At 35.1% G+C, this 22,771-nt stretch overlaps 4 protein-coding genes across 8 annotated transcripts; 2 read left to right on the top strand and 2 right to left on the bottom strand.

Annotated features, from left to right (window-relative positions):
- The first annotated feature begins 908 nt into the window (after positions 1-908).
- On the top strand, positions 909-5,178 carry LOC105637623 (Protein kinase superfamily protein). 2 transcript variants are annotated; one of them, XM_012221144.4, is made up of 6 exons: positions 909-1,058; positions 1,172-1,257; positions 2,173-2,543; positions 2,636-2,727; positions 2,813-3,286; positions 4,060-5,178. In XM_012221144.4, exons 3-6 carry the CDS (start codon positions 2,178-2,180, stop codon positions 5,012-5,014), a joined length of 1,887 nt encoding a protein of 628 aa, XP_012076534.1. In that variant the 5' UTR covers positions 909-1,058; positions 1,172-1,257; positions 2,173-2,177; the 3' UTR covers positions 5,015-5,178. The 2 variants fall into 2 exon arrangements, with proteins under 2 accessions (XP_012076534.1, XP_012076533.1); XM_012221143.4 differs by having other exon boundaries at positions 921-1,073.
- Positions 5,179-5,340: 162 nt separating this feature from the next.
- LOC105637621 (Myosin heavy chain-related protein) lies at positions 5,341-8,741 on the bottom strand. The gene is made up of 2 exons (XM_012221141.4): positions 8,406-8,741; positions 5,341-7,758 (listed from the first exon to the last, which is right to left on the bottom strand). The coding sequence occupies exons 1-2, from the start codon at positions 8,457-8,459 to the stop codon at positions 5,485-5,487; spliced, it is 2,328 nt and encodes a 775-aa protein (XP_012076531.1). The 5' UTR covers positions 8,460-8,741; the 3' UTR covers positions 5,341-5,484.
- Positions 8,742-12,565: 3,824 nt separating this feature from the next.
- On the top strand, positions 12,566-14,667 carry LOC105637622 (adenine phosphoribosyltransferase 5). Its single transcript, XM_037637154.2, has 7 exons — positions 12,566-12,904; positions 13,061-13,171; positions 13,558-13,650; positions 13,811-13,960; positions 14,052-14,110; positions 14,250-14,322; positions 14,414-14,667. The coding sequence occupies exons 1-7, from the start codon at positions 12,814-12,816 to the stop codon at positions 14,419-14,421; spliced, it is 585 nt and encodes a 194-aa protein (XP_037493082.2). The 5' UTR covers positions 12,566-12,813; the 3' UTR covers positions 14,422-14,667.
- Positions 14,668-15,124: 457 nt separating this feature from the next.
- On the bottom strand, positions 15,125-21,569 carry LOC105637620 (Phox (PX) domain-containing protein). Of its 4 annotated transcripts, none has more exons than XM_012221137.4 (10): positions 20,998-21,569; positions 19,777-19,887; positions 19,158-19,256; positions 18,881-18,967; positions 18,373-18,481; positions 17,141-17,949; positions 16,713-16,877; positions 16,329-16,571; positions 15,853-16,068; positions 15,125-15,562 (listed from the first exon to the last, which is right to left on the bottom strand). In XM_012221137.4, the coding sequence occupies exons 1-10, from the start codon at positions 21,088-21,090 to the stop codon at positions 15,338-15,340; spliced, it is 2,157 nt and encodes a 718-aa protein (XP_012076527.1). In that variant the 5' UTR covers positions 21,091-21,569; the 3' UTR covers positions 15,125-15,337. The 4 variants fall into 4 exon arrangements, with proteins under 4 accessions (XP_012076527.1, XP_012076529.1, XP_037493080.1 ...); XM_012221139.4 differs by having other exon boundaries at positions 19,734-19,887; positions 20,998-21,013; XM_037637152.2 differs by lacking the exon at positions 19,777-19,887.
- Between the last annotated feature and the right edge of the window lie 1,202 nt (positions 21,570-22,771).

Below are 22,771 nucleotides of genomic sequence, written 5' to 3'. Positions count from 1 at the left end.
TGGTGGGCCGCTGAAAGATTGAAACTATTTTGTTAAAAAAATATTATTATTTTATATGCTGATGAAAAAGGTGTTTAGCATTAGTTTAAACTGTTTTATAGTTAAAAAAGCCTAATATAGGTGAAACTCACTTTAAAATAAATTCTATAATAACCTTTTATTAATATTTTTATTAAGTGCTTTTGTTAACAAATGCTTAGGCATGTACAATTAGACATCAGTGTGGCCCATTGTTGAACAAAGACTGATTGCTACTTGATAACTTCCCATCCAATAATTGTGAGAAACAACAAAACATGATATTGCGTGCACTTAGAACAATTTCATTTTTTAGTTTTACTATATATATTTATATATTCAGTTTTTAATTTATTTGATATTATTATTTGAGATGTGGGAGAAAAAAAAAATAATAGTAATCCATCTCTCTGCTAAAACATAATTCGTTTTTGGGTGATTATTTTATCGTAAAATATAATTTTTTTGAGTATTTTAAAAAGTAATAAATTATATTTTTTTTCAATATTATCCTTATTTATATTAAATATAATAACTTACATTAATTTGAGATAAATTATAATTTGATCAAATTACAATTGATTTTATTATAATTTAAAAAAATTAATTATTTTCATGAAAAACCCGATTTTGTTGCAATTACAAATCGGATATATAAAATTAATAAAATTGCAATTAGCTTCAAAGCCAATTTACCTATCTTGATAATCGATACAATAAACTATCCTGTAAGGAACAGCAATACTAAATATCATACAAAAAGTCCAAAATTTTCAATTTCCTCTTCCAAATCCTTTCAAAAAAATTTGCAGTAATTCTAGAAGGCATAATTTGTGTTGCATATACAAATTAAACTGATGGGCAAAATGGTCAGTTCATGATGTAACAAAGAATTTCGGGGCCCACTATTGGAGATACCTGAAGAAGGGCGCTGCATCTGTTCGCATTGTACTCATAGTATCTCTTTCTGTCTCTCACTTTCCCTGGGTTGGGTTGAGGATTCTATATGAACAGTTTCTTCTTCTTCAACTTTTCTTGCGGTTCTCTCCCTCGCTGTCTCTTTCTCTGTCATCTACCTCTCTTTGAAACGTATTATAATTTGTAACTATCATTTCAGTATTTTTTAACTGAACGTCTGTTCTCTTCTTTTCAGCTTTGATTAATTCGTCGAAATCTCGGAGGCTTGTTTAAGCCTAGGCCTATCACTCTCTTACTCCTTGTTGCTTCTTCACTCTTTCTGTAAGTGATTCTTATCTTTTCCTTTCTGTAGTGAAAAGGTAGAAATTGAATTATCGAGTTGTGATTTTGAGTTGGTTCTAATTCCACTGTGGATTAATCAAAAAGGGAAATGGAAAATTAATAAACGGAATTTTATAATTATAAATATTTCCAGTTTCTTTCTTATTTCCAGATTACCAAACGGATGGATCCTAAGCAAACTGTTTATCTGTTGTTTGGCTGTTGGTAATTTATTTATTTGAATATTCTAATGATTGTTTCGTGCTATTTGTAAAAGTTGTAGTATGTTCCATGTTAGTCTTTAGTTCCAGAAATATAGGGTTGGCTGCTACTTAGTTGAACTTGGTGATTACGTTGTAATTCTGCTTCTCTGTTTCGCAATTGAATTATTAATCTGTGATCTTCTGTTGGAGTAGACTCTTTCGGGTGAATAGCATTAGTTGGATTCGACTTAATGCTTTAGTTTTTGCTCTGGTGCTATTTCAGTTCCATACCTAGTTTCATTGTAAAGGAGATCACTTATTGTTAACTAAAGTGTAGTTGTGCGTGTAGGCAGAGCAATTATGATATTCATAAATATTTAATGATGTGTGCAAATTAGTGCACCATCTTGATATATTAAATTCTAACCTTAAGAGAAAGCAACACAGTTCCTCTCCCAGGTTCTGATTTCCTGCTCAAGCTTGTACTTTATTGTGTTTTTTTTTTTTTCAAGGGAGATATTGTTTTCATAGCGGAGGTTCGGATCGAGAATTGGAATTCTTATTGGTTTCTTTTAATTGTATGTATCTGGGTGTTACTAAGTTTCTTTTCCTCTCTTTAGTTGCAATAATATAACATTTTTAAAAATGTTACCATGTGATTGTAATCAGGTTCGTGTTATTGGAGATTTCACCCTTTATTTTTTTTAACCAGATGTAATGGCTGGAAAAATTGTTCCTGTTGAACCTCCTACTCCTTTTGAGTATGAGCTTTTTGAAGGTGATCCTGAGCACCTTATAACAGTTGTCGCCTCATCAAACCAGTCAACACCTTGGATTGATCCTGCAAACTTGAAACTTAGACACAGAATTGGGAGGGGTCCTTTTGGCGATGTGTGGTTAGCTACTCATTACCAATCAACTGAAGATTATGATCAGTGTCACGAAGTGGCTGTCAAGATGTTACATTCAGTGAAGGAGGATCATGTGAGAATTCTTTTGGATAAGTTTAATGATTTATTTTTGAAGTGTAGAGGGACAGAAGGAGTGTCTTTGATATATGGAATTTCAATTATGAATGGAAAGGTAAGTGATGTCATTAGCTTTGGTTATGCCATGGAAATTTTACATTTTCCATCTAATGATCATGAAGAAGTTATTCTTGTGTTGTATTGTAGATATGCATCATTATGAAATTTTATGAGGGATCAATTGGTGACAAAATCGCTCGCCTTAAAGGAGGGAAGCTATCATTAGCTGATGTTTTGAGGTACTGTATTATCACATACTTTCTCTTCTTCTTCTCCTTCTTAATACTTAAGGTCTCAAATCCTTAGATTTGCTGATGCTTGCAGGTATGGGATTCAGTTGGCTCAAGGAATTTTAGAATTGCATGCGAAAGAGCTCCTAGTGCTTAGCCTTAAACCTTCAAATTTCCTTCTGAATGAAAACGATCATGCAGTTCTTGGAGATGTTGGAATTCCTTACCTATTGCTTGGAATTCCATTGCCAAGCTCAGACATGTCTCTCAGGCTTGGAACCCCAAACTACATGGCTCCAGAACAGTGGCAGCCAGAAGTAAGAGGCCCACTGTCCTTGGAGACTGACTCATGGGGATTTGCATGCAGCATTCTGGAGATGTTGACAGGCATTCAGCCTTGGCGTGGGAGGGGAATTGAAGAAATTTATGACTCAGTGGTCAGAAAACAAGAGAAACCACAAATTCCTGAAGGCCTCCCTCCTTCAGTTGAAAATATTCTTCAATGTTGCTTTGACTATGACTTCAGGAATCGGCCCCTAATGATAGACATATTGCGTGTATTTAAAAGGTAATTGTTCATTATAGCATATTTTTTTCCTTTAACGTTCTTATATAAACTGGTGGCTGTTTTGATATTTTATATTTTTTTTGGGTCATTTTCATTCTTTCATGTAAATGGCGCGTATGTGCCTATCCTTTTCTTGTAGATATTGGTTCTTATGACACAGAGCAACTTATGATTGCCATATAATGAGCATTTAAGCTGTGGAATAAATTTGATGATATTAAAATTTCAGCTGTACAACGGTTTCTATTGACATATCTGTTGTTTAATAAGCTTTTCATTGGGGTAACTTGAGACCTTGTTATGAATGGCCTTTATCCTGAAAATAATTTCCAGGTCATAGGTTTCTCGAGGATATATCGTATAATGCAGCAACATCTTGTGTTTACCTCTGTGATTCATGAGTAAAAATAAGAATCCAATTGGGCGAGTAAAAGAATTCTGTATTTCCACAATATATATTGGTCCATGGTTTTTGTGGTTAAATTGCTGCTATGCATTTTTTGGCTTTGCATTAATATGATATGATATCAGTCTGTTAACTTTCCTGCAAACCCACAATCAGTTGCATCAATAGAGATTGTTTTCCACAGACAAACTTGTTGCCCCTCTTGTTATTGTGTAGTTCTCATTATGTGTTTTCCTACTTTTCACCTTGGTATGTGTTTCTATAAGTGTATGGTACTTCCCTGCTGTTCTCATTAGTGGAAGGTTCTCTGGTCTGTTGCTTGTACTTTTGTGTCGCCAGTTATCATTTATTGAAACATAATGTGCAGATCACAAAATACAGTTTATGGTGACGGGAGTTGGATAGGACTTGGGAGCAGAACAATCTCAGAAAAATCAAGTAGCACTGGTTACTCAGAGTGGTTTCTGTTGAAGGATCATCTGCAAATGGGAGACACCGTGCGCTCTAGAAAACCGCCTAATGCACGCAAGTCTGACAATATGGATGTTCCAGAAGCAATAGTAGTAGGCTTAGAACATGATGCAGATCAAGATGGTTTTGCTTTGGTGAGGGTCCTTGGTATTCATGACCCGTTGAGAGTTCCCGTTTCAAGCCTAGAGAGGGTCACTTTTGGTTTGACAGCTGGCGATTGGGTACGTGTGAAGGAGGAAGACAAAAAGCACTCACCAGTGGGTATTCTTCACTCTATCAACCGTGATGGAAGTGTGACTGTTGGATTTATAGGAAGGGAGACATTTTGGAAAGGAAATTCTTCAGAGCTTCAGATGGCGAAATCTTACTTTGTGGGTCAGTTTGTGAGGCTGAAAGCTAATGTTCTTAGCCCTCGATTTGAATGGCCTCGTAAAAGGGGAGGGGCCTGGGCTACTGGGAAAATTTGGAAAATCCTGCCAAATGGGTGCCTCCTTGTCAAGTTCCCAGGAAGATTGACTTTTGGGGAGGAATATGACACTTTTTTGGCTGATCCAGCTGAAGCTGAAATAGTTTCTTTTGATACTTGTCCAGGGGTGGTTGATAAATATCAACATCTTGAGGATTTTCATTGGGCTGTAAGACCGATTCTCATAGCATTTGGTCTCTTCACCGCTTTGAAAATAGGATGTTTTGTGGGGAAGAAAATAGGGAGGTCCAAAGGTAAGAAGCTACATCTGCAGAATGATGATCGACAGAGGGACAGCCAGAGTGGTGTTAATAATGGCAAACAGGCATGGTTGCCACCCCCTGTGGCAAATATCCTTGGTGTGACAACTAGTGCAGCTCGGTAGTTAAGCTGTTTAAGTATGCAAATATCCATGCATATAGAAGTTAATTATAGCTAACGCAGGGCAATTTAACCTACTGTTTCTGCTAAATTATTTACATTCTGCCTGTTGATAAATATAGCGTGCTTGTGCAGACTTTGCTTTCAAAAAATTATGCATTCGTTTCACCGATTGGGTTGAATTCAAAAAAATTAAAGCATTTTATCTTCCCATTGAGATGAGAGAAAATTTGCCAAGGTGGGTAGCTGCCCAACTGATTGTGTCGAATCTCCAATCTAAGCAAATTGGTCTTTGAGACAATTATCGAAAGACAAAGAAAAACAGAACGATAAAAGAAAAAAAAAAAAATCATCTTTGGCATTATATTCTCAGTTTACATTCGTCATACAACAACAACTGGCGTTACCGCAGTGGATTTTGATACTATAAAGTAGCTGTACATGGAATCTGGTGATTATACCTTCTCCATCCTGCTAGTCTCCACCAACAGAGACACTAGCTTCTTTCGCTAGCTGCTCAGTCAAAGCAGACAATCGAACAACTCCTGTTTTAACCTCCTTTAAACATTCATTGTTTTCAAACATGCTTGTCTGAGGATTAGATTCAGATCCGTTTTGCATGAATGTTCCGATATCAGTACCCAACTCGATGCTCAAGCCAGACTTATTCAGAAGTTCTCGGCTCATCCCTGCAAGCTTCTGAAGAGCAGTGGTTGCAGCTTCGACTTCCAGTTTTGCTGCCTCAAGTTGAAGCTTCTCAATAGCCAAGTCCCCAATACTTTTCTCACCAATTCTCTCTTGTGCCAAAGTGTAAAGCTCCTTCAGATTGTTAGCATCATCAACCATTTCTTCCTTAAGTCGCTTCAGTTCCTTTTCCTTGGCATCTAATCTCTCGGTAACTGCTTTGAGCTCCTCATCTTTGAGTGTTAGAGCTCTGTGTGCTGCTAAGACTTCCATTTCTTTCATTCTTAAGCTTTCTCTGGTCAGATTTAGCTCATTCTCAAGCTGTTTCTTCTGCAACCCAAAATCATCACTTGGCTTGTTCATTGGTTGTCGCATGAGCTCCAAGCCAGTGCTCTCAGATTGCCTAAATGCACTATAATCTTCATCCTTAACGGAAATAACCAGTTCATTTGTAAGCTCTACAATCTGTTCCACTACAGTTTGAGCTTCAGATTTTTTCATCTTTGTGTCATTCAACTCATCTTGCATCATCTGAACGTGTTCCTCTTTCTCCTTTAGCATATTTGTTGCTTGAATTAGTTGGTCCTCTTTACTGCTCATAAGCATTTTTAAATCTGCAACCTGTTGCTCCGCTTCTTCTAACTTCTTCTTTGCATTAAAGAGTTGCAAATCTTTCTCCTCCAAAAGAAGCTTAAGTGAAGTCAGCTCAGCTTTCAAATGTTGAATTTCTAGCTTAGCATCCACCAACTCTGACTCTTTTAACTGAAGAAGACCATGCGTGTCCTCAAATTCAGTATTTTTGCGCTTTAGTTCCTGCTGTATAGAAGACATCTCCTGCATTGCCCGATTCAAAGCAGATTTCTCCTCCTTCAACTCCTCGTGCAACTCCTCCATGAGCTCTTTCTCCATAGATAAGTCTCGTTCAAGCTCCTTGTTTCGAGCCTCTGCAACCCTAAGTTTCACTCTCTCACTCTCAACTTCTATTTGGGCATCTTTCAGACTAGTCATGTAGGAGATCACACTCTTCCTCTCTTCTTCAAGTTCTGCTAGTTGCTTTTTTAATAGCTGGTCCTGTTCTTCCATTCGCTTTCTAGATGATGCAAGAGATTTTTGCGAAGTAACCAGCTCAGATCTCACATCAATTAGAAGCTTTTTAACTCTTCTGAAATCCTCAAAGGTTCCATTAGTTTCTACCATTTGTTTATAAGCATTATCAGCCAACTTCTTTAGTTCTTGCTGTGCTTTTAACCATTCCATTGTTTGCATCTCCAGATTCGCTTTTGCAACTCTTAACTTCTCCTCTTCAAGTTTCCTTTCCGTGGTAGATACTTCCAATTCTTCGTCTTTCTCTCTAATTGCATTTTTGAGTTCTTGAAGCTCAATTTCTTGTTTCTTAACAACTTTATTGGCTTCATCCAAGAGTTGAGCCATGCATTTCAGTTCAGAGTCGACTTTAGCAACTTCCTCGCTCTTCTTTGTCAATTCGCTTTTCATTTTTTCCATTTCTTCTTCTTTAGCAGATAGTATAGATTGAGCAGCAACAACTTCCTCCTCCCTCTCCTTAAGTTGAAGCTTTAAATATTCTATCTGCCTGGCTTGAGAAGCCAGGTTAACATTTGCCTCCTTCAGCTCCTCTTCTAATTTTTCATACTTGAAACAAGCAGCAGCCATTTCTTTTTCTCGTTGCACCAACTCCTCCCTTGCACGGCTTAAATCATTATGCTCTGACAAAACCTGTTTTTCTGCGTCCTGAAGATCTTCTTCCTTTTTCCTTAAGGCTTCCAAAACAGCCAAAAGATCAGACTCCAGGACTCGAAGGTTAATTGCAGGGTAAGCATCCTTGGGAAATTCAGAATCTCCATTCATCTGTTCTTCAATTTTCTGTGTCTGTTCAAACAATCTCTCAAGAAGAATCCTTGCAGGTTCAGTTGACTCATTGTCCCTAATGCTTGACGCACTGCCATTTAGAACTGATTTGACAATTCCAAGTGTTGGTCTTCTTGTTTTTGTAGTCGTTAAAAAAGCAACTTTATTCTGCTTCAAGTTGAATCCAAAGGAGAACAACTGCGAGAAAACATATATACTCCTTCAAATTTTAATAGATAAATACAAGAAAAAGACAAATTTAATGGTGTGGCTAATCATACTTCCAGTGTAAACAACAAATTTAACTAGAAGGAAGAAGAGAAAGACAATTGCACGCACACAAAAAGAAAAATTGTACTGTACCATTTTCTCCCTGTAAACAAATTCCGAGTTCATTCGATTTGAAGAGATTTACATTATCCATGCATTAAAACATTATCAAGAAACAAATAGGATGTTTTTGACATTATTGTTTGAGCTGCTGTAGGGAAAATTTGAAACAAAATAGGATTTGTTGAAGGTGTCGATTAGAGGTCAAAATTTGGTTTTTGAGGAACATTTCAATCATTTCATACATACTATTTATAGAAGTTACAAAACAGTTAAACAATGCTCCAAAACTGCTTTTATCTAACACCATCTGAAATAACTGAAATTGAAAGAAGAAATAATTCCAAGAACCCCCCCCCAAAAAAAAAAAAAAAAAAAAAAAAATCAATGAACAAATTCTTATCAAATCTATTATCTATTAACATAATTTCTCAAACCCTAAAGTTGTCCAATCATTTGGGATAATCCCACCACACAAAATTTCATATGTGAGAGAAAAAAGCGAGAACGAAGACCTTGGGGGAACGGCTGGGCGGAAGATAGAAGCGAAGAGCAGCTGAACAGCCCATGAGGCTCGGCTATCAACCACAGCCACTCGCTCATATACAAACTCCCATGGCTTGTCTTTCAGGAACCAATCCTAATTAAATTACACTTTATCTCTAGAAGGAAGTGGAACCTCTAAGCTGAAGCAGGAAAAGAAAGAGCAGCTTCTCCAAATTCAGAACTCAACCTGACTTTCTGTGGGACAATCAATGCCTCCCATGGCAAGGAAGGGGTGGTGGCTCAAGTTAGCATCACATGCCACATGCTTTTCTCCCTCGCCACATTTTGCATCTAAGGCTAAGTTGCGCGGTGGATGACAGGTTAAGGACCATGTATAAACAAATCCTACGTGTACGTGTTAGGGAGAGAGCAATAATCAAGTGCGTTAAGAACAAGTACTTGTTATGATTTGTAGCCAATCATACTGCGTCATTTGCTTAGCAAGGGCATGTCGGACTGCAACTATAATGTCGTTTACGCTTTGACTGGAACACAAAATCAATTGAATGAGGTGGATAGCTAATGACCTGACACGTGTAATTGGCTCGGACCATGAAGATTGAACTGTGCTTGTTCTTTCTGATCGCAATTTGGTTCCGGACAAAAACAATATCCACCGGAGGATGGAAGGAAAATGCAGCGCCGCTAATATAAGTAACAGACAAAACGAAAGAATTATTATTATTATTATAATTCGATTTTCATATATTGGACATAACAGACAAAATAATAATTCACTTAAAGACTTACGACCTTTTGAAAAAAATAATAATTCGATTTCGTATAATGTGTATAAATTAATCTTATGTGTATTTCCCTTGCAAATGCATAGATAATCGACACGAGATGCCTTTCCACTCAGACATTTCAGCAGTCCTTCCACGTTTAAATTTAAAAAACGTAAAAAATAAAAATAAAAACTTCCAAGTTGGATCTCGTGCAAGCTCTAACTGGGCTAAACTAGAAGCCCAAGATTTGGGCCTGATATCAGCGATCCAGTAGAGGAGAAAAGGATTAGGTTATGGTATTTTTAAATATTTGGTAAATTTTCATATCTATTGAAAAGAATTGATTTACCCGACCGTAATAAAAATCATAAATGAAGTAATCTATTTTTATTTTTTTTTAAAATAGAAGGGTGAAATAATTAATTTATGAAAAAAAAAATGACGAAATAGTAATTCTCCACCTGAAATTTGACATTTTTCCATTAGCGTAATGGAATTGATGATCCAAGTTTCCACCCATAGCTAATGTTAGAAGACCATAGCTTTTTTTTATTTTATAATATTATTGGTAACGACTTAATCATAGCAAATCTAAAGCGAAATAATTAATTAATGAAAATAAATAAGAAGCAAAGCTTTTTATCTCTTACCTGGTGATCAAAAGCTGTAAAGTACACATAAAATATACTAATTAAGATATTTCTAATTGACTATCATGTGTATCAGCCATGAGGTCCACAGTAAGGAAATATACACTGCTCTTTTTCCCACTCTGGTATGGTAGGGCGAGGGTCCCATTTCTAGAATTATTTTTATTTTTATTTTTATTGTGAGAATATAATAGAATAATTCATTGATCAAATAGGGATTATTTGATTAAAATTCAATATTAATAATAATTGGGAATATGTGATTAAGATTCTTATCCGTTGTAAACATGATATGTCTCACTTTTTAACGCAAAACAGCATCGGTAGTACTGAAATTGCTCCCATAAATTCCCTCAAAATTTCCCCATTTTTCATGCACAACGCATCGTGTAGCACGAGAATGATAGGGCATGGCGCACGAGATACCAACTCCTCACACATCTCTTTGACTTTCTTATGCAACAATAAAAATTAAAAAAAAAAAAAAAAAAAAAGCGAATATCTCGCATGATCTGTTACATACATCAACTCGAACGGTCGATGTCAAAACTTGGGCCATCGGTGGCTGATCTGGACCGTTGATCTTTATCGTACAAAAAAAAACTAAAAAAAGCAAAGAAGGAAAGGTTGGGATATTGTAAATCCAAGGGATGTGAGAGGTGGGCGTATCTAAGGCTCTTAATGATCATGTTATTATGTTTATTCATAATACGCTCGCGTGCTCGTGAACAGTAATCCTGTACGTAGATTTTATTTTGTGGGACCATTATCAAAAAGTGCGGCACCAGCACCACCTTCTCATACAGCGCGTTTTTATTACTCGATTTTTAGTTAATAGATATTTAATTAAAGGAGAAATAGTTTCAATTACTCAATTCCAATCGATATTAATTCGGTTAGACGTATTTACAAGATTGACACGTTGGAAACGCATTCATTATTTTATTATTAATATAAAGAAGGGGAAAAAAATATTGTGCATGCAGTTCTTACATAGTACGACTCATTGTAGAAAGTGAAATAACCTTTGCTAGTTTTCTAAGATGACGTCATTAATATAATATAATAAATTCGCGGAGGTCGGCCGACAATAAAGTAATAATATTTGGTCAATAGGGTTAAATAATAGAGTATGTGTTAATCTGCAAATCTTGAAGGGTGACGCACATTATCGGCCGCACGATCAATCGACCTCAGAGACTCTTTCAATTTTAACTTTATCAGTTTAAGCAATGCCACGTCATCTACTGTTAGACAGATAAAAAAGAAAACAGCAGAGCATCACCACAGCCACTTTGGGACCGCCTCCAAATCTTAAAAATCTCCTGCTACATGATTCTCTGCCAATCAATAGCCGTCAATTTCTATAAAATGACAAAAATGTCCTCATCTCGTTTTTTACAAAAGGTTGCCAAGCTGCCCTCCTACCTTGCCTAGGTTACTACGTCTCTTTTACGGCTATGTCACATTGTAAAAAAAAAAAAAAAAAAAGAAATGAATTTAAAAATAATTTTCAAATTTTTGTAAAAAATGAAAAAAACGATCGAATCATTTTAGCTTTTAAAAAAAATACAGATATTTAGATTAAGGTAAAGTAAAAATAAAATAATTAATAATATTTCCATTTTTAAAAAAACTATCAATTGCAAAAAAATAATTGTTTGAAAAATAAAGAACCCTTTGATTCTTAAAAAAATAAATTGGTAGAAAATTATTTTGTTAATTAATTTATTTAGGAATTAATAAATGAGTTTTCGATTTTAGAATTAGTAATTAGATTCTAGTTAATAAAGTAATTAGTGTTAATTCCAAAGTGGGAACAACATAGAATCTTCCTTTTAAGATTGGGGAAATCGTAGGTTTTAGAAGCTAAGATATACACAACAGTGTACGTATCGACAAGGCAGATCTTCTTCTGGACAATTGTGTCTGCCATATCTACTCACTGCATTTTGCGCGTGTTCTCTCTGGTTGACAATTAACGTTGACTAATACAACCCCAAATCTATTTTTTCTTTTATTTAACTTTTTTTTTTAATTTAGAAATAACCTTTCTTTTCACTTGGTCGTTTTCGTTTGTTAGTTTGGATTTTGCTTAATAATTATTCAGAAATTGCGGCATTATTGATGTGCTAACAGTTCTTCTAATCATTTACTTTGCTTCGTTTTATATAAATTGTTTTGTCTTAATTGTTTTGGATTTTTCTAATGACTCTGCCTTAATCTCATCTATTAAGAAAATAATTAATTTTCGTAAATTCAATTAATTAATGCAATGTTTTTTTCGTTGGATTGTATTGATATTCAAGTAATTTTTTTTTAATATTAGCAATTTTAATTTTTATTTTTTTTTTCAAAAGGCAATATATTTTCATTAATCTTATTATTTTAATTCATTAATGAATAAATAGCATTTTATCTTTTAACGGATCGATCCGGTATAAAAGTAAAATTTAATTATAATCGAGCGAGCTAAAATACTGGCCATTAAAAGAAAACAAAATTGAATAGCAATCATGGCATGCATGGAAGAAATGTATAGATAAGTATGGGATTAAAAGAATTAGTATAATGTATTGATAATGTCCTAAATAAATAAATCTGAAATGACAGAAAAGGATTAAGGAAGATACTGTAAGAGAAAGTGGAAAAGAGGAAGACGGAAGGAAAGGAAATGGAAATGCACATTCTTTAAAATCGCGTGATGGGGAAGGCCAACTTTGGTTTATACAAACAGTGAATTGGATTGGCCAAACATAAATAGACAAAATAGTGTTATTTAATGCGCTTATCGTCTCTTTAGATTACATAGAGAACAGAAAGATTGGATCTCTTTAGCTCTACTTAGGAGGGAAATTGAAATAAAAATACAATTCCTCTTTGTAATCAAATTTCAATTCCCAGCAAACACTCATCATCACACAGCTTCTTCTCTTTGTTTTTTGTATTGAGCCTTTTTCTCAAGAAGAAGAAGAAGAAGAAGAAGAAAAGAACAGAGAATGTTTGCAGCTGAGAACGGACTCAAGGGAGACCCCAGGCTACGAGCCATTTCTGAAGCCATTCGGGTGGTGCCTCACTTTCCCAAGCCAGGTTTTCTTGTTTGTTTCTTTGCTTTCTTCTTCTTTTTTTTTTTTTTTTTTTTTTTTTTTTTTTTTTATAAATAATTTATTAGTCTCTCTTTTTAATCCTTTTATAGAATTCTTGAATAAATATTATTAGCTTAAAAAATTGTTTCTTTCTTGACAGGGATAATGTTTCAAGATATAACAACCTTGTTGCTAGATCACAAGGCTTTTAAGCACACTGTTGATATCTTTGTTGATCGCTACAGAAATATGGGCATTTCTGTTGTTGCTGGTATAGCTCTCTCCCTTTTTCTTTCAAAAAAAAAAAAAAAAAAAAAATCTTAAAGACAAAAAATTTTTCTTAAATTGCAGGATTTTTATTATTTTTAGCTTCACCTATGTCAAGATTTATTGCCCACACTTTAAAAGATTATGCATTTGCTATGGAGTTCTTTGAATTTGTGCCAGTTTCTCACTGCAGTAACTTGAAGTTCCTGTGACGCAGGAGAAAAAAGAAAAAGGAAAATTTGCATTGTCTTAGGGCTGAATTGTATGCTTCCTAATGCGGGTTAACATTGTTGTTATGGCAATGAATTATCTAAAACTGAAATGGGAACTTGAATTCTAGTCAATCGGAGTATTTCAGTATGTTGATATCAATTCTAAAAAAATATGTAGGAGTTGAAGCGCGAGGCTTCATGTTTGGTCCATCCATTGCCTTGGCCATCGGTGCAAAGTTTGTTCCTTTAAGAAAACCCGGAAAACTGCCAGGTACTTGATATACAATATCTGATTAAATTTTTGAAATTGAAGTGCATTTTGAAACCAATTTGTTTTGGTTAATATTTGATTGGTAACTCTTTCTGTGCTTTGTTATCCATCCTGATGCTTCGAGCTTGTATAGCTGAGATTAGAAGTGCTTGATGTCCAGGTACAGTAATATCTGAACAGTATGTTCTGGAATATGGAACTGACTGTCTAGAGATGGATGTTGGTGCTGTTCAGCCTGGGGAACGTGCATTGGTAATTGATGATTTGATAGCCACGGGCGGAACCCTGTCTGCAGCAATAAGGCTATTGGGTAAATTTGGCTTCTTGACTTTTTCTACCCTGTTTAATTCTGCTGTTTGGCTTTTCTCACAAATAATTCGCATGCAATTTCTGTTATTTAGAACGTATGGGTGCTGAAGTTATCGAATGTGCCTGTGTTATTGGATTGCCTGAGGTCAAGGTAATGACTCCAGCAATATTGGTTATGTCTGTTTATATCCCTTCCAATTTTTCTCCTCGGAGAACTGTGAATTGTTACTTCTAACATGCAATTTGTGTTCTCTGCAAATTCAGTATTTTTAAGTTGTTATCTCTTTCAGGGACAGTGCAGGCTCAATGGAAAGCCACTATACATACTCGTTGAGCCGCGGGAAATAGATAATTACTGTCAAGGCAAATTAGCATCTTCCTTGTTAAGTTTTGATAAAAATGGTTACAAGTCAGATTAAATATGTTTTAAAAAGTTAAATTTCACTTTTTGCAGAAGTGTGAATGTGCATATGCTTGAGCTGACTTGAAGAAAGAGATGATGCTTGAGCAAATAGACAGTGATGATATCTTGATATGTTGCTACAATTTCTTGTCATGTATTTCCAAAAATGAAATTTCTTGTCCAGATTTGGGCCTGTGCTTACCATGTGATGTAGAAAGGATCTTTGGCCTCTCAAAGCTGGAAGCTGTTATTACTTGTTCTTTTTTCATGATATAAAAAAAAAAAAAAAAATTCCATTTCTAAAATTCCTTTAATAGGTTCAAAATTTTCCTCATCCAATTAATTAAAAATAAAGTTACTATACTATGTAGGGTATATGGGTACAAGAACCATGATTCTAGCTGCCTGTCAGGCAACCTGTAACCGTAGTAACGGAACATTTCACCTATAGTCATTCAACTACTGTCTGCCACATTCCAGCCGTTTGCCATACTGTCCAGAACAGATGAAATTTTGTTTTGATATTCACGTCAGTTTTGGATTTATATCTAAGTGAAATATGGATAATCATCCATGAATTAATGTCTGAAAACAGAATAAATAATTGAGGATTCTATAACCTGTTACATGTCATATTATTGACCAAATAATTGAGATGTAACACCAAATATGTGCACTGTCAGTTGACAGGTGTGAGGAACTGTGTAAACAGTAAACACAGCACACATCCAACAAAATACTATGAGAAAAATAATACAAAGCTTGGCACAATCGCATCTCATATTTCTACTCTGTTATTTCTAGAGCACAAAAATACAACACGAAAAAGACAGTTTCTTGGTGATTTATGGCTTGTATAAGTGGGAACACAAGATTACACGAGTTTAGATCAACCATTTAAAGCAGGTGATCAAATGCCTGTAATGGTACTGTTAAAATTTTTGAAAAATATAAAATACAAGATGTATGTGTGACTCATCTTTCTACATGATCAGTTGTGGCTGAAGGAGTCTCGCTGCTATTTCTAGATGTGTTGCCTGTATGAAGAGCTTTACGCAAGATGGAATTCACCCGTTTCCTTAAATTAGCATTATCAGTGAATACATTTGCTAGTATATTCCTCAGATCTTGATCTGTTGCCCATGTATCATCATCCTTTACAGCCGCAGTAATTTTATCATCCACAAATAATGCTTGTGCCTAATTTAAAAAGGTACAGCACATGTGAGTCATAATGAAAAAGGAGCAGACACCGGCATAGGCAAAAGACATGAAGCCTAATTTTAGGTTTTGATATTTCAAATGCTTTACCCAATCGAGCAAAATACAACATCAAGGTGTCCTGATGAAAGATACCAATCAAGATACCAGAGTTGAATAGTGGCCAAAAATGAAAGGTCATAAAGAAATGTAAAGAAAAGTATATTGATGCTTCCTTTATCGAGCACTTCGTCTAATAATGGCAAGCAGAACGGAAATGTGACAAGTACCTCTGCAAGTAGAAGCCCAATTTGATCATCTGATCTAGACAACAAATCTAAAGCATCCGCCACTGAGGATTCCATGATAGATTTATCATCCTCCTTGCTGGGCAAATAGGAATTGCACTGTTGAAGCAGGTTGCAAATATTATTGCAATCTTCTAGCAACTTTTTTCGAGCATTTCTCTCACGTGTGCTTATTTCTCTTTCCTCTTGAAGAAATTTCTGCAAAAACAAATCATAGGATCATCAAATAATCCATATTTGCATTACAAAGTCAAACTGTTTTCTGTGAACAAGTACAAAATTTTATTAACATTCGTCATGAGTCAAACAAAGAAAAGTAATGTAATTTCCAGCATTGTAACCGATAGAAGTAAACAATTTGTTACAACATTGAAAAATCTATAAATTTCCCTAAATTATAAAATGTACTCAATGCAAAAAGATTATTAAAATTTCTAAATTAGTAATGTGCGACTCACCTCAACCTCAGATTTCTCTTTCAGTGATTGACTAAGCTCTTGCTTTAGTTCTGCTTGCGAGTTTTTGAGGGATTTGAACTCTTTAGCAAGAAATTTAATATCTGCCTTTGATTTTGCTTCTAACTCCTCGTACTGTTTTGACAAACTCTCAAGCTGCTTTCTAGTAGCATCCAACTCCTGCAATGCCACATCTTTATCCTCATCTGAGGATCCCATTTTTAATTCTGTGCTTGAATTTTCATCCTGTAACAATGAAACATATTATAACAAAACATATTGAAAGAACCACCATTCATCCAACAAATCAATATCACATGTAGAATTTTGGAAAGAAAAATACTACAGGGGAAAAAACTGAAACCAAAATTATGGCTGATAAATTACCTCTTTAGACTTCAATTTCAACTCCATTTCCAATGATTTCCGCCTAAGTTCCTGCATATCCCACTGCATTTGGGTGAGCCTTTCCCTCTCAATCAAAATAGCTTGCTGAAGGTTTTCTTTATTTCTCTGTTTGGTAGTTTCAAGTTCTGCCTCCAAATCCTTGACCTGCAGTGACTCAATTGATTAGAGCCCTTAGCATAAAAATCACAGATAAACATGCAAAAGAGAAATGGAGCTTTCAGCAGGACATTGAAACACTAAAGACGTGCCAAAACTGGTAGGATATTGAATAGACTATTCTGATCTTCAATAATAAAAAAAGAATGTCTTCCATGTAAACAAGTAGGAATATTGCACATAAAAGCCATGTGAATGAGAAGTAACCCAAGGTTGGTATCTGGAAAGCACATTCAATTGCTTCAGCATACCTTTGTTGCAAGGTAACCTTTCACAGCTGTTTCTTGATTTAATCTTGCGATAAGGTCCTCCATGTCTGTTTTAGCCGTGACTAATCTCCGCTGCATGGTCAGTAGAGACCTGTTCATTTTATTACGCTGATCCACTGGGAGGACTACATGTGCATCACCTGTAAATTGCAACTCTGTACTGCCGAGAATTCCTGCCATACCTAAAACCTCAGTACCTCCTGTCACATCGAGAGACCCATCACCATATGAATTTGGCATGCCTGAATTTGATAATTCACTGCCTCTTAGAGAACTTCCATCACTTCCAACACTTTCACTAGATAACTTTCGAGTATGACCAAAAACCTTGCCATGCTCTGGCTCGTTGAAAAGTTCCATCCCATTGCCAGCAAGAAAGGAGGCTTTAGAAGCATTTCCATCATACGTATCCTTTACTATGGCATTATTCACTTGTGTGTCATGCCGTTTATGTCTTGGAAAACCTTCAAGCTGCTCTAAAATAGTCTGTCCCATAAACAGTCCTTCATCAATGTTGGACATGCCATACTTCACAAACTTTTCTATTGGATTTGTCAAATCTTCTTCCAAAGTTAGATCTTCCACTCCAAGTTCAAAATGTTCATTCCTTCCTAGCCTTGGTGTTCCAAGCTCGGATGTTTCATACACAGTATCACTACCATAATCTGACGCAACAGATGAACTACCAACAACTGCAGAAGTTGTTGAATGTGGAGGTGTCTGAAGTGAAGAAAGTGTGCTATCAACAGCAGGACCTGCCTCTGATAATTGCTGATTGGCATCCTGAAATGCTGAAAAAATATAGAAAATGTGAGATGAATTTTCTTAGAAAAGAAACCCTTTAACAATCCAACAGGTGGCAAAGATTTTGTATGCGCCATTTTTAATTCTGAAAATAAAATGGCATTCATGTTGACTTCCATTTCAGCTGCATATAAAGCAAGAGGCAAAGATGTTTCAACGTGAACTTGATGCAATAGAACAACATATACAAGACCTTGCAGGACCTTCTAGTTCAAGAAAGATGTGTAAATGTATAAATTATGGGTAGTTTAATCATTAGCTTTTATCAAAGTGATGTCATTTTATTCTTTCAGAAAAGTCAACATATACGCTTATTCTTTTAGCCCTTGTATATATGTAACTAAACATTATTCAATAAACATAAAAGTCAACAATACTGAGTTCACTTGATGCAACAGAATAACACATACAAGACCTCGCAGCAGCTTCTAGTTCAAGAAAAGATGCCACTGCCATGCTTCGAGATAAATCAATGTCAGATAGCAGCTTTGTCATCCACTCCTCCAATAAGCACCTTCTCTGCAATAAAACTAAGTCTTTTAAGAATATTAGTTGCTCCTATGTGAATGAAAATAAAATTTATATTTAATTTCTGTATAATAAAGAAAGTCATTTACACCTGTGCACTGTGCACAGCATTCTCATCTGATTTCTAAAACTTTCCATCAGATTAGAAGTCTATCAAAGACTTGCCAGCTTTAAAATTAGATGTTGAGTTAGGAAATTCCTTCTCTAAAATGTTCTGGTATTAGATAAAACTAGAAAGGATACTAGAAAGAATAAGTGACTATCAAGAAGATTTGACAACTCAATCATGAAACTTATTGTATATTACAAGAAAATAACACTCCAGTTCAGAAGCTGCTTTCGGTGTCTATAAAACAGAAGACAAATGCAACCGCAAAAATCCTTTCCTACCTCTTCCAAAAGTGCTCTGCTTTTCATTCGTAGTAGTCCCTTGGGTGGAGCTGGTGGAAGATTTTTCTTGGGAAATGACCTTTTAAGCTGCAGATGCAGCAATCAACACTGTAAGAAAATCATTTAAGCTTACGTTTTCAATGCCAAAAGCAGTCTTAGTTCCCAGACACAAAGCCTGATAAGCAATGAGTTATTCAAGTGCACATTCAAGTGCACATTCAACTTCCTTAAGGAGTTAGCTTGCAATAACAAACTGCAAAGGAAGTATAGTACTTACATCACTAAATAACTTCAGGAAATCATTAAATCTTCTCAATACTCCACGTGTAGTTGTAATCCCTTCTGGTGACTGTACACCAACCTGAACCCTATAAAACTGCCCCTTAAGACTGTTAACATGAAGATGTTTAATGCTGGTGCATAGTCATTAATATACACATACACTCAAACAAACACATACACATGAACATCAGTGGAATAGGCAAACTGACTTGGAATATCACAAGACTCTTTGTTAACTCTGACAAACACATTTGGGATTGTTAAGCTAGCAAAATTATATCACATCAAACTCGGATTTCAACTTAGGTTTTCAGCTCAAAGCAAATCAGTAAAAATGAATTAATCTCTAATAAGTCTATAACATACAGTCAGATTGTGGTTATTGAATGCACATCCATTTTGTGTAAATTTAAAGGTGTTCTTCGAGTAAATATCAAAAAATATTTTTGGAAAAAAAAAAAAAACTCAAACAGTAAACAATAAACTGCAGTTATTTAGTGTATCTTGTGGGCCTATTCAATATTTTGTCACTTTAAATTTGTAGAGATACGGCATAATAACAACATCTAACCCTTGGCATAGATAAACACGGGAGAGTCATTCAATTTGAGTACCACTACGGGATCTGAATCTCTTGACTTTGGAAGAACAACCCAGGAAGGTATAGTGAGACAGTAACTCCAGCCTGATCTAGGATCATGCGGCCAAATTGTATCCCGCCCATTCTGCAGAAAAAAATTTCCATCCTTATGCGTATTGAAAATTGATTTTACTAGCAGATAAATATCAGGACTACTAAGAGGTTGATATTGCAATTAGAAAATGTCTATAGCACAATTGTGCGTAAATCAAAGTGAATAAAACAAGAATATCTATAGAGTTTGCAAACAGATGATATGCAAGTTTTTGTGAACCTACATTATACATCATTATGTACACCATTGATTCCACATTGAATAAGCTCTAACCGTCTTTCTAAAAGATCTTCCATATTTCCAAGTGAGTTTCTAAGTTTCATACTTGGTTTTGGAATATATAAACATATCCGCAGATCAACACATCATTTTCATTTATAATCTCTAAGCCCCCATACTATCATCCAAAGAAAAAACTGTCAGAAATCAGAATAAAGTCAACCACTGAAAGGAATGCTTGATTACTGATACCATTATTAAGCAGGAAGGCAAACAACAGTGAACTTTTTGCCTCAAACTCTGGCAGTATCTCAAATAGGACTATTGTACATAGTTTTTTTTTTTTTTTTTTTGGGGGGGGGGGGGGGGGGGGGGGGGGGGAGGGAATATGGTAGTGATAATGGAATACATCTAAAAACAAATTAAGTGACTTGTTAAAACCACGACTTAGCAATGTCGGACGCGGATGTAGCAAGCCTCATAACCAGAATGCAGTATGAGTGCACCCAAAAGAAAATTAACATTTCATGATTTGTTAGACAGAATGGAACCTGCCATGCCCAAAATGACGGGGAACAAAAGCCAATTAATCGTAGTTACATCTTTCTCATAGACTGCTTAGTCCTAGTTCGAGAAGCTCAAAACTTCTAAACCAATAAATATCAAATTATCAATCAAGTCACCGCTTGATGTCACTGGTAGAGCCTGTATTTGATTACTTTCTAAAAGTGCTGAAGAATTAAAACTTTAAAAGAAGAATACATAAAAAGTTGCAAATACTTGGAAGTCAAAGTTACATAAAATTCGAAGCTGAAAAATTAATAAAAATAAAGCAGCATGTGCTAAGAGATAGAATTGAAATTACGGATAAAAGAGGCCAATAAGTTCAAATCAAGTAGCATTGAATTGAATCGAACTTACCCATTTTCGCGGTGGAGGACTCCAATCCATTCCCAAAGGCAGCGGCGAAGTCCCGTCGTGCCTGTGCTTTGGTGGACTCCTTCTCTGCATCATCTTCTACTCGCTCTAATTAAAGTCTCCCTTCTCTCTCTTAGAAATTGAGAGTGATCACATGATCACCCTCAGACTTCTCCATCTATCTGAATTAACAATGATCTGTCTATATCTATCTCCAATTCCCACCTCAGAAATTAAAATCCAGCATATAATAGACAATTCAGTCTCTGGAACTGGAATGCTTGTCAAGTGCTAGGGTTTCGATGATCGGATCGGAGCTAGCAGACAACAAGAGACAGAGAAATGGACAGATGGAGTCTTCACAATATCAATATTGTCGTCGTCGCTTCCTTCTTTCGGTGCAAAAACGACGCCGTAACATAACAAGGAAGAAGACGTAAACGTAGCTAGAGCCTACAGGTAACCGCGATTGTAATGTGTCACCTGCTTGGATTCTGCGTTTGCTTGTTTGTCTGCCTCCATGGAGGAAGAAAATAGAGGCCAAAATCAATCACAAAAGAAGAAAAAGGCTTTTTCGATCTCACCAAACTGTCTTCTTCTATTGCAGTTGCATTGAGCTTCACGGCAAGGATAGAGAGAGTGCTGATTCGGCCCTTTGTGAAAATGGGCTTCAGGGCCTGTCGCTTTGGTAGTTTGTACAAACCCTTGCTATGAACCCTTTGAATTGACAAGGCCCAATAGACTGGACTCATATTGTTGACAATAAAAGATTGCAAATTTAAATATAAATTGAAACCAATTTAATCGAAAATTTATTGTCCTACAATTTTTTTAATTTTATTTACAATGGTATACTAGTGTAATTTCCAGGAAGATCTTGGGATCTCATATCATTCTTTAATATTACTAGATACTAGCTTAACTATATGTTTAACTGCATTTCAAATAATTATATACTTCCCTCCTCTATAAATAAGCGTCACATTTGCATCTTTTCGTATCTTAAGAAAGTCATTTAATTTATCTAATTTGTAATAAATTATTAAATAAATTAACTATATTACTCTTATTTACAGTAAATGGAGAAATTCTTGAGAATAAAGGCAATTAATGTTTGCTATTTGTAAAATGTAAAAATTTTAAAAACTATTATTTTAAAAATTTATAAATATGACGTTTAGGACGGTGTATTGAATTAAGAGTCTGTTAGATTTTAAAAGATTTTAAAATTCGAATGGTATTCAGTCTAGATTCTTTTAGATTCTATTAAAATTTTTGTGATATTTAATTCAATACTCTTATAAAAATCTATAAAAATCTGATGGTATTTAATTATGACTTTTTAAAAGTCCATATAAATTTGATGGTATTCAAAAAATTACTGATTTTGAAGGATTCTATAAATTATTGATTTCGTTGGATTTTAGAGTGTTACACATGAATAAAAAAATCATTCACAAATCCATCCTCCGGCCCAAAGATTTCAAAAATCTTTTAAAATCTAACATATTCTTGATCTAATACACTCCTCAATAGAACGAAAGCAGAGTAGGCTCCCGCAAATTTTAAACTACCTGTATAGGCATCTGTTTAAAATTTTATTATCCATATCCATTCTAAACCCATTTAAATACCTATTTAAATATCCATAATTGAACTCGTTTAAATATTTACTACCTGTTTTCGTCTAAAAACCTATTGAAAGTACCTCTTAAACGGGTAGAGTATCCACAAATATTTAACTATTCAAATTTCGAACTTATTTAAAATATATATA

This window comes from Jatropha curcas, chromosome 8 (genome assembly GCF_041381405.1).
Source record: "Jatropha curcas cultivar XTBG-Jc1 chromosome 8, XTBG_Jcur_1.0, whole genome shotgun sequence".
Lineage (NCBI taxonomy): Eukaryota > Viridiplantae > Streptophyta > Magnoliopsida > Malpighiales > Euphorbiaceae > Jatropha > Jatropha curcas.
Note: the sequence above shows the minus strand (reverse complement) of the source record. Positions and strands in the feature narration are given on the sequence as shown.

Bases quoted from the DNA above. Each gene is read 5' to 3' on its own strand.
- LOC105637623 (XM_012221144.4), top strand. From the start codon at position 2,178: ATGGCTGGAAAAATTGTTCCTGTTGAACCTCCTACTCCTTTTGAGTAT. The intron at 2,728-2,812 runs GTACTGTATTAT...TGATGCTTGCAG, and splicing joins TCATTAGCTGATGTTTTGAG to GTATGGGATTCAGTTGGCTC. The intron at 3,287-4,059 runs GTAATTGTTCAT...CATAATGTGCAG, and splicing joins ATATTGCGTGTATTTAAAAG to ATCACAAAATACAGTTTATG.
- LOC105637621 (XM_012221141.4), bottom strand. From the start codon at position 8,459: ATGGGCTGTTCAGCTGCTCTTCGCTTCTATCTTCCGCCCAGCCGTTCC. The intron at 7,759-8,405 runs GTCTTCGTTCTC...GTTTTCTCGCAG, and splicing joins CGCCCAGCCGTTCCCCCAAG to TTGTTCTCCTTTGGATTCAA.
- LOC105637622 (XM_037637154.2), top strand. From the start codon at position 12,814: ATGTTTGCAGCTGAGAACGGACTCAAGGGAGACCCCAGGCTACGAGCC. The intron at 13,172-13,557 runs GTATAGCTCTCT...AAAAATATGTAG, and splicing joins GGGCATTTCTGTTGTTGCTG to GAGTTGAAGCGCGAGGCTTC. The intron at 13,961-14,051 runs GTAAATTTGGCT...TCTGTTATTTAG, and splicing joins TGCAGCAATAAGGCTATTGG to AACGTATGGGTGCTGAAGTT.
- LOC105637620 (XM_012221137.4), bottom strand. From the start codon at position 21,090: ATGATGCAGAGAAGGAGTCCACCAAAGCACAGGCACGACGGGACTTCG. The intron at 19,888-20,997 runs GTAAGTTCGATT...TTTTTTCTGCAG, and splicing joins GTCCTCCACCGCGAAAATGG to AATGGGCGGGATACAATTTG. The intron at 16,069-16,328 runs GTGAGTCGCACA...TTGTTTTTGCAG, and splicing joins AAGAGAAATCTGAGGTTGAG to AAATTTCTTCAAGAGGAAAG.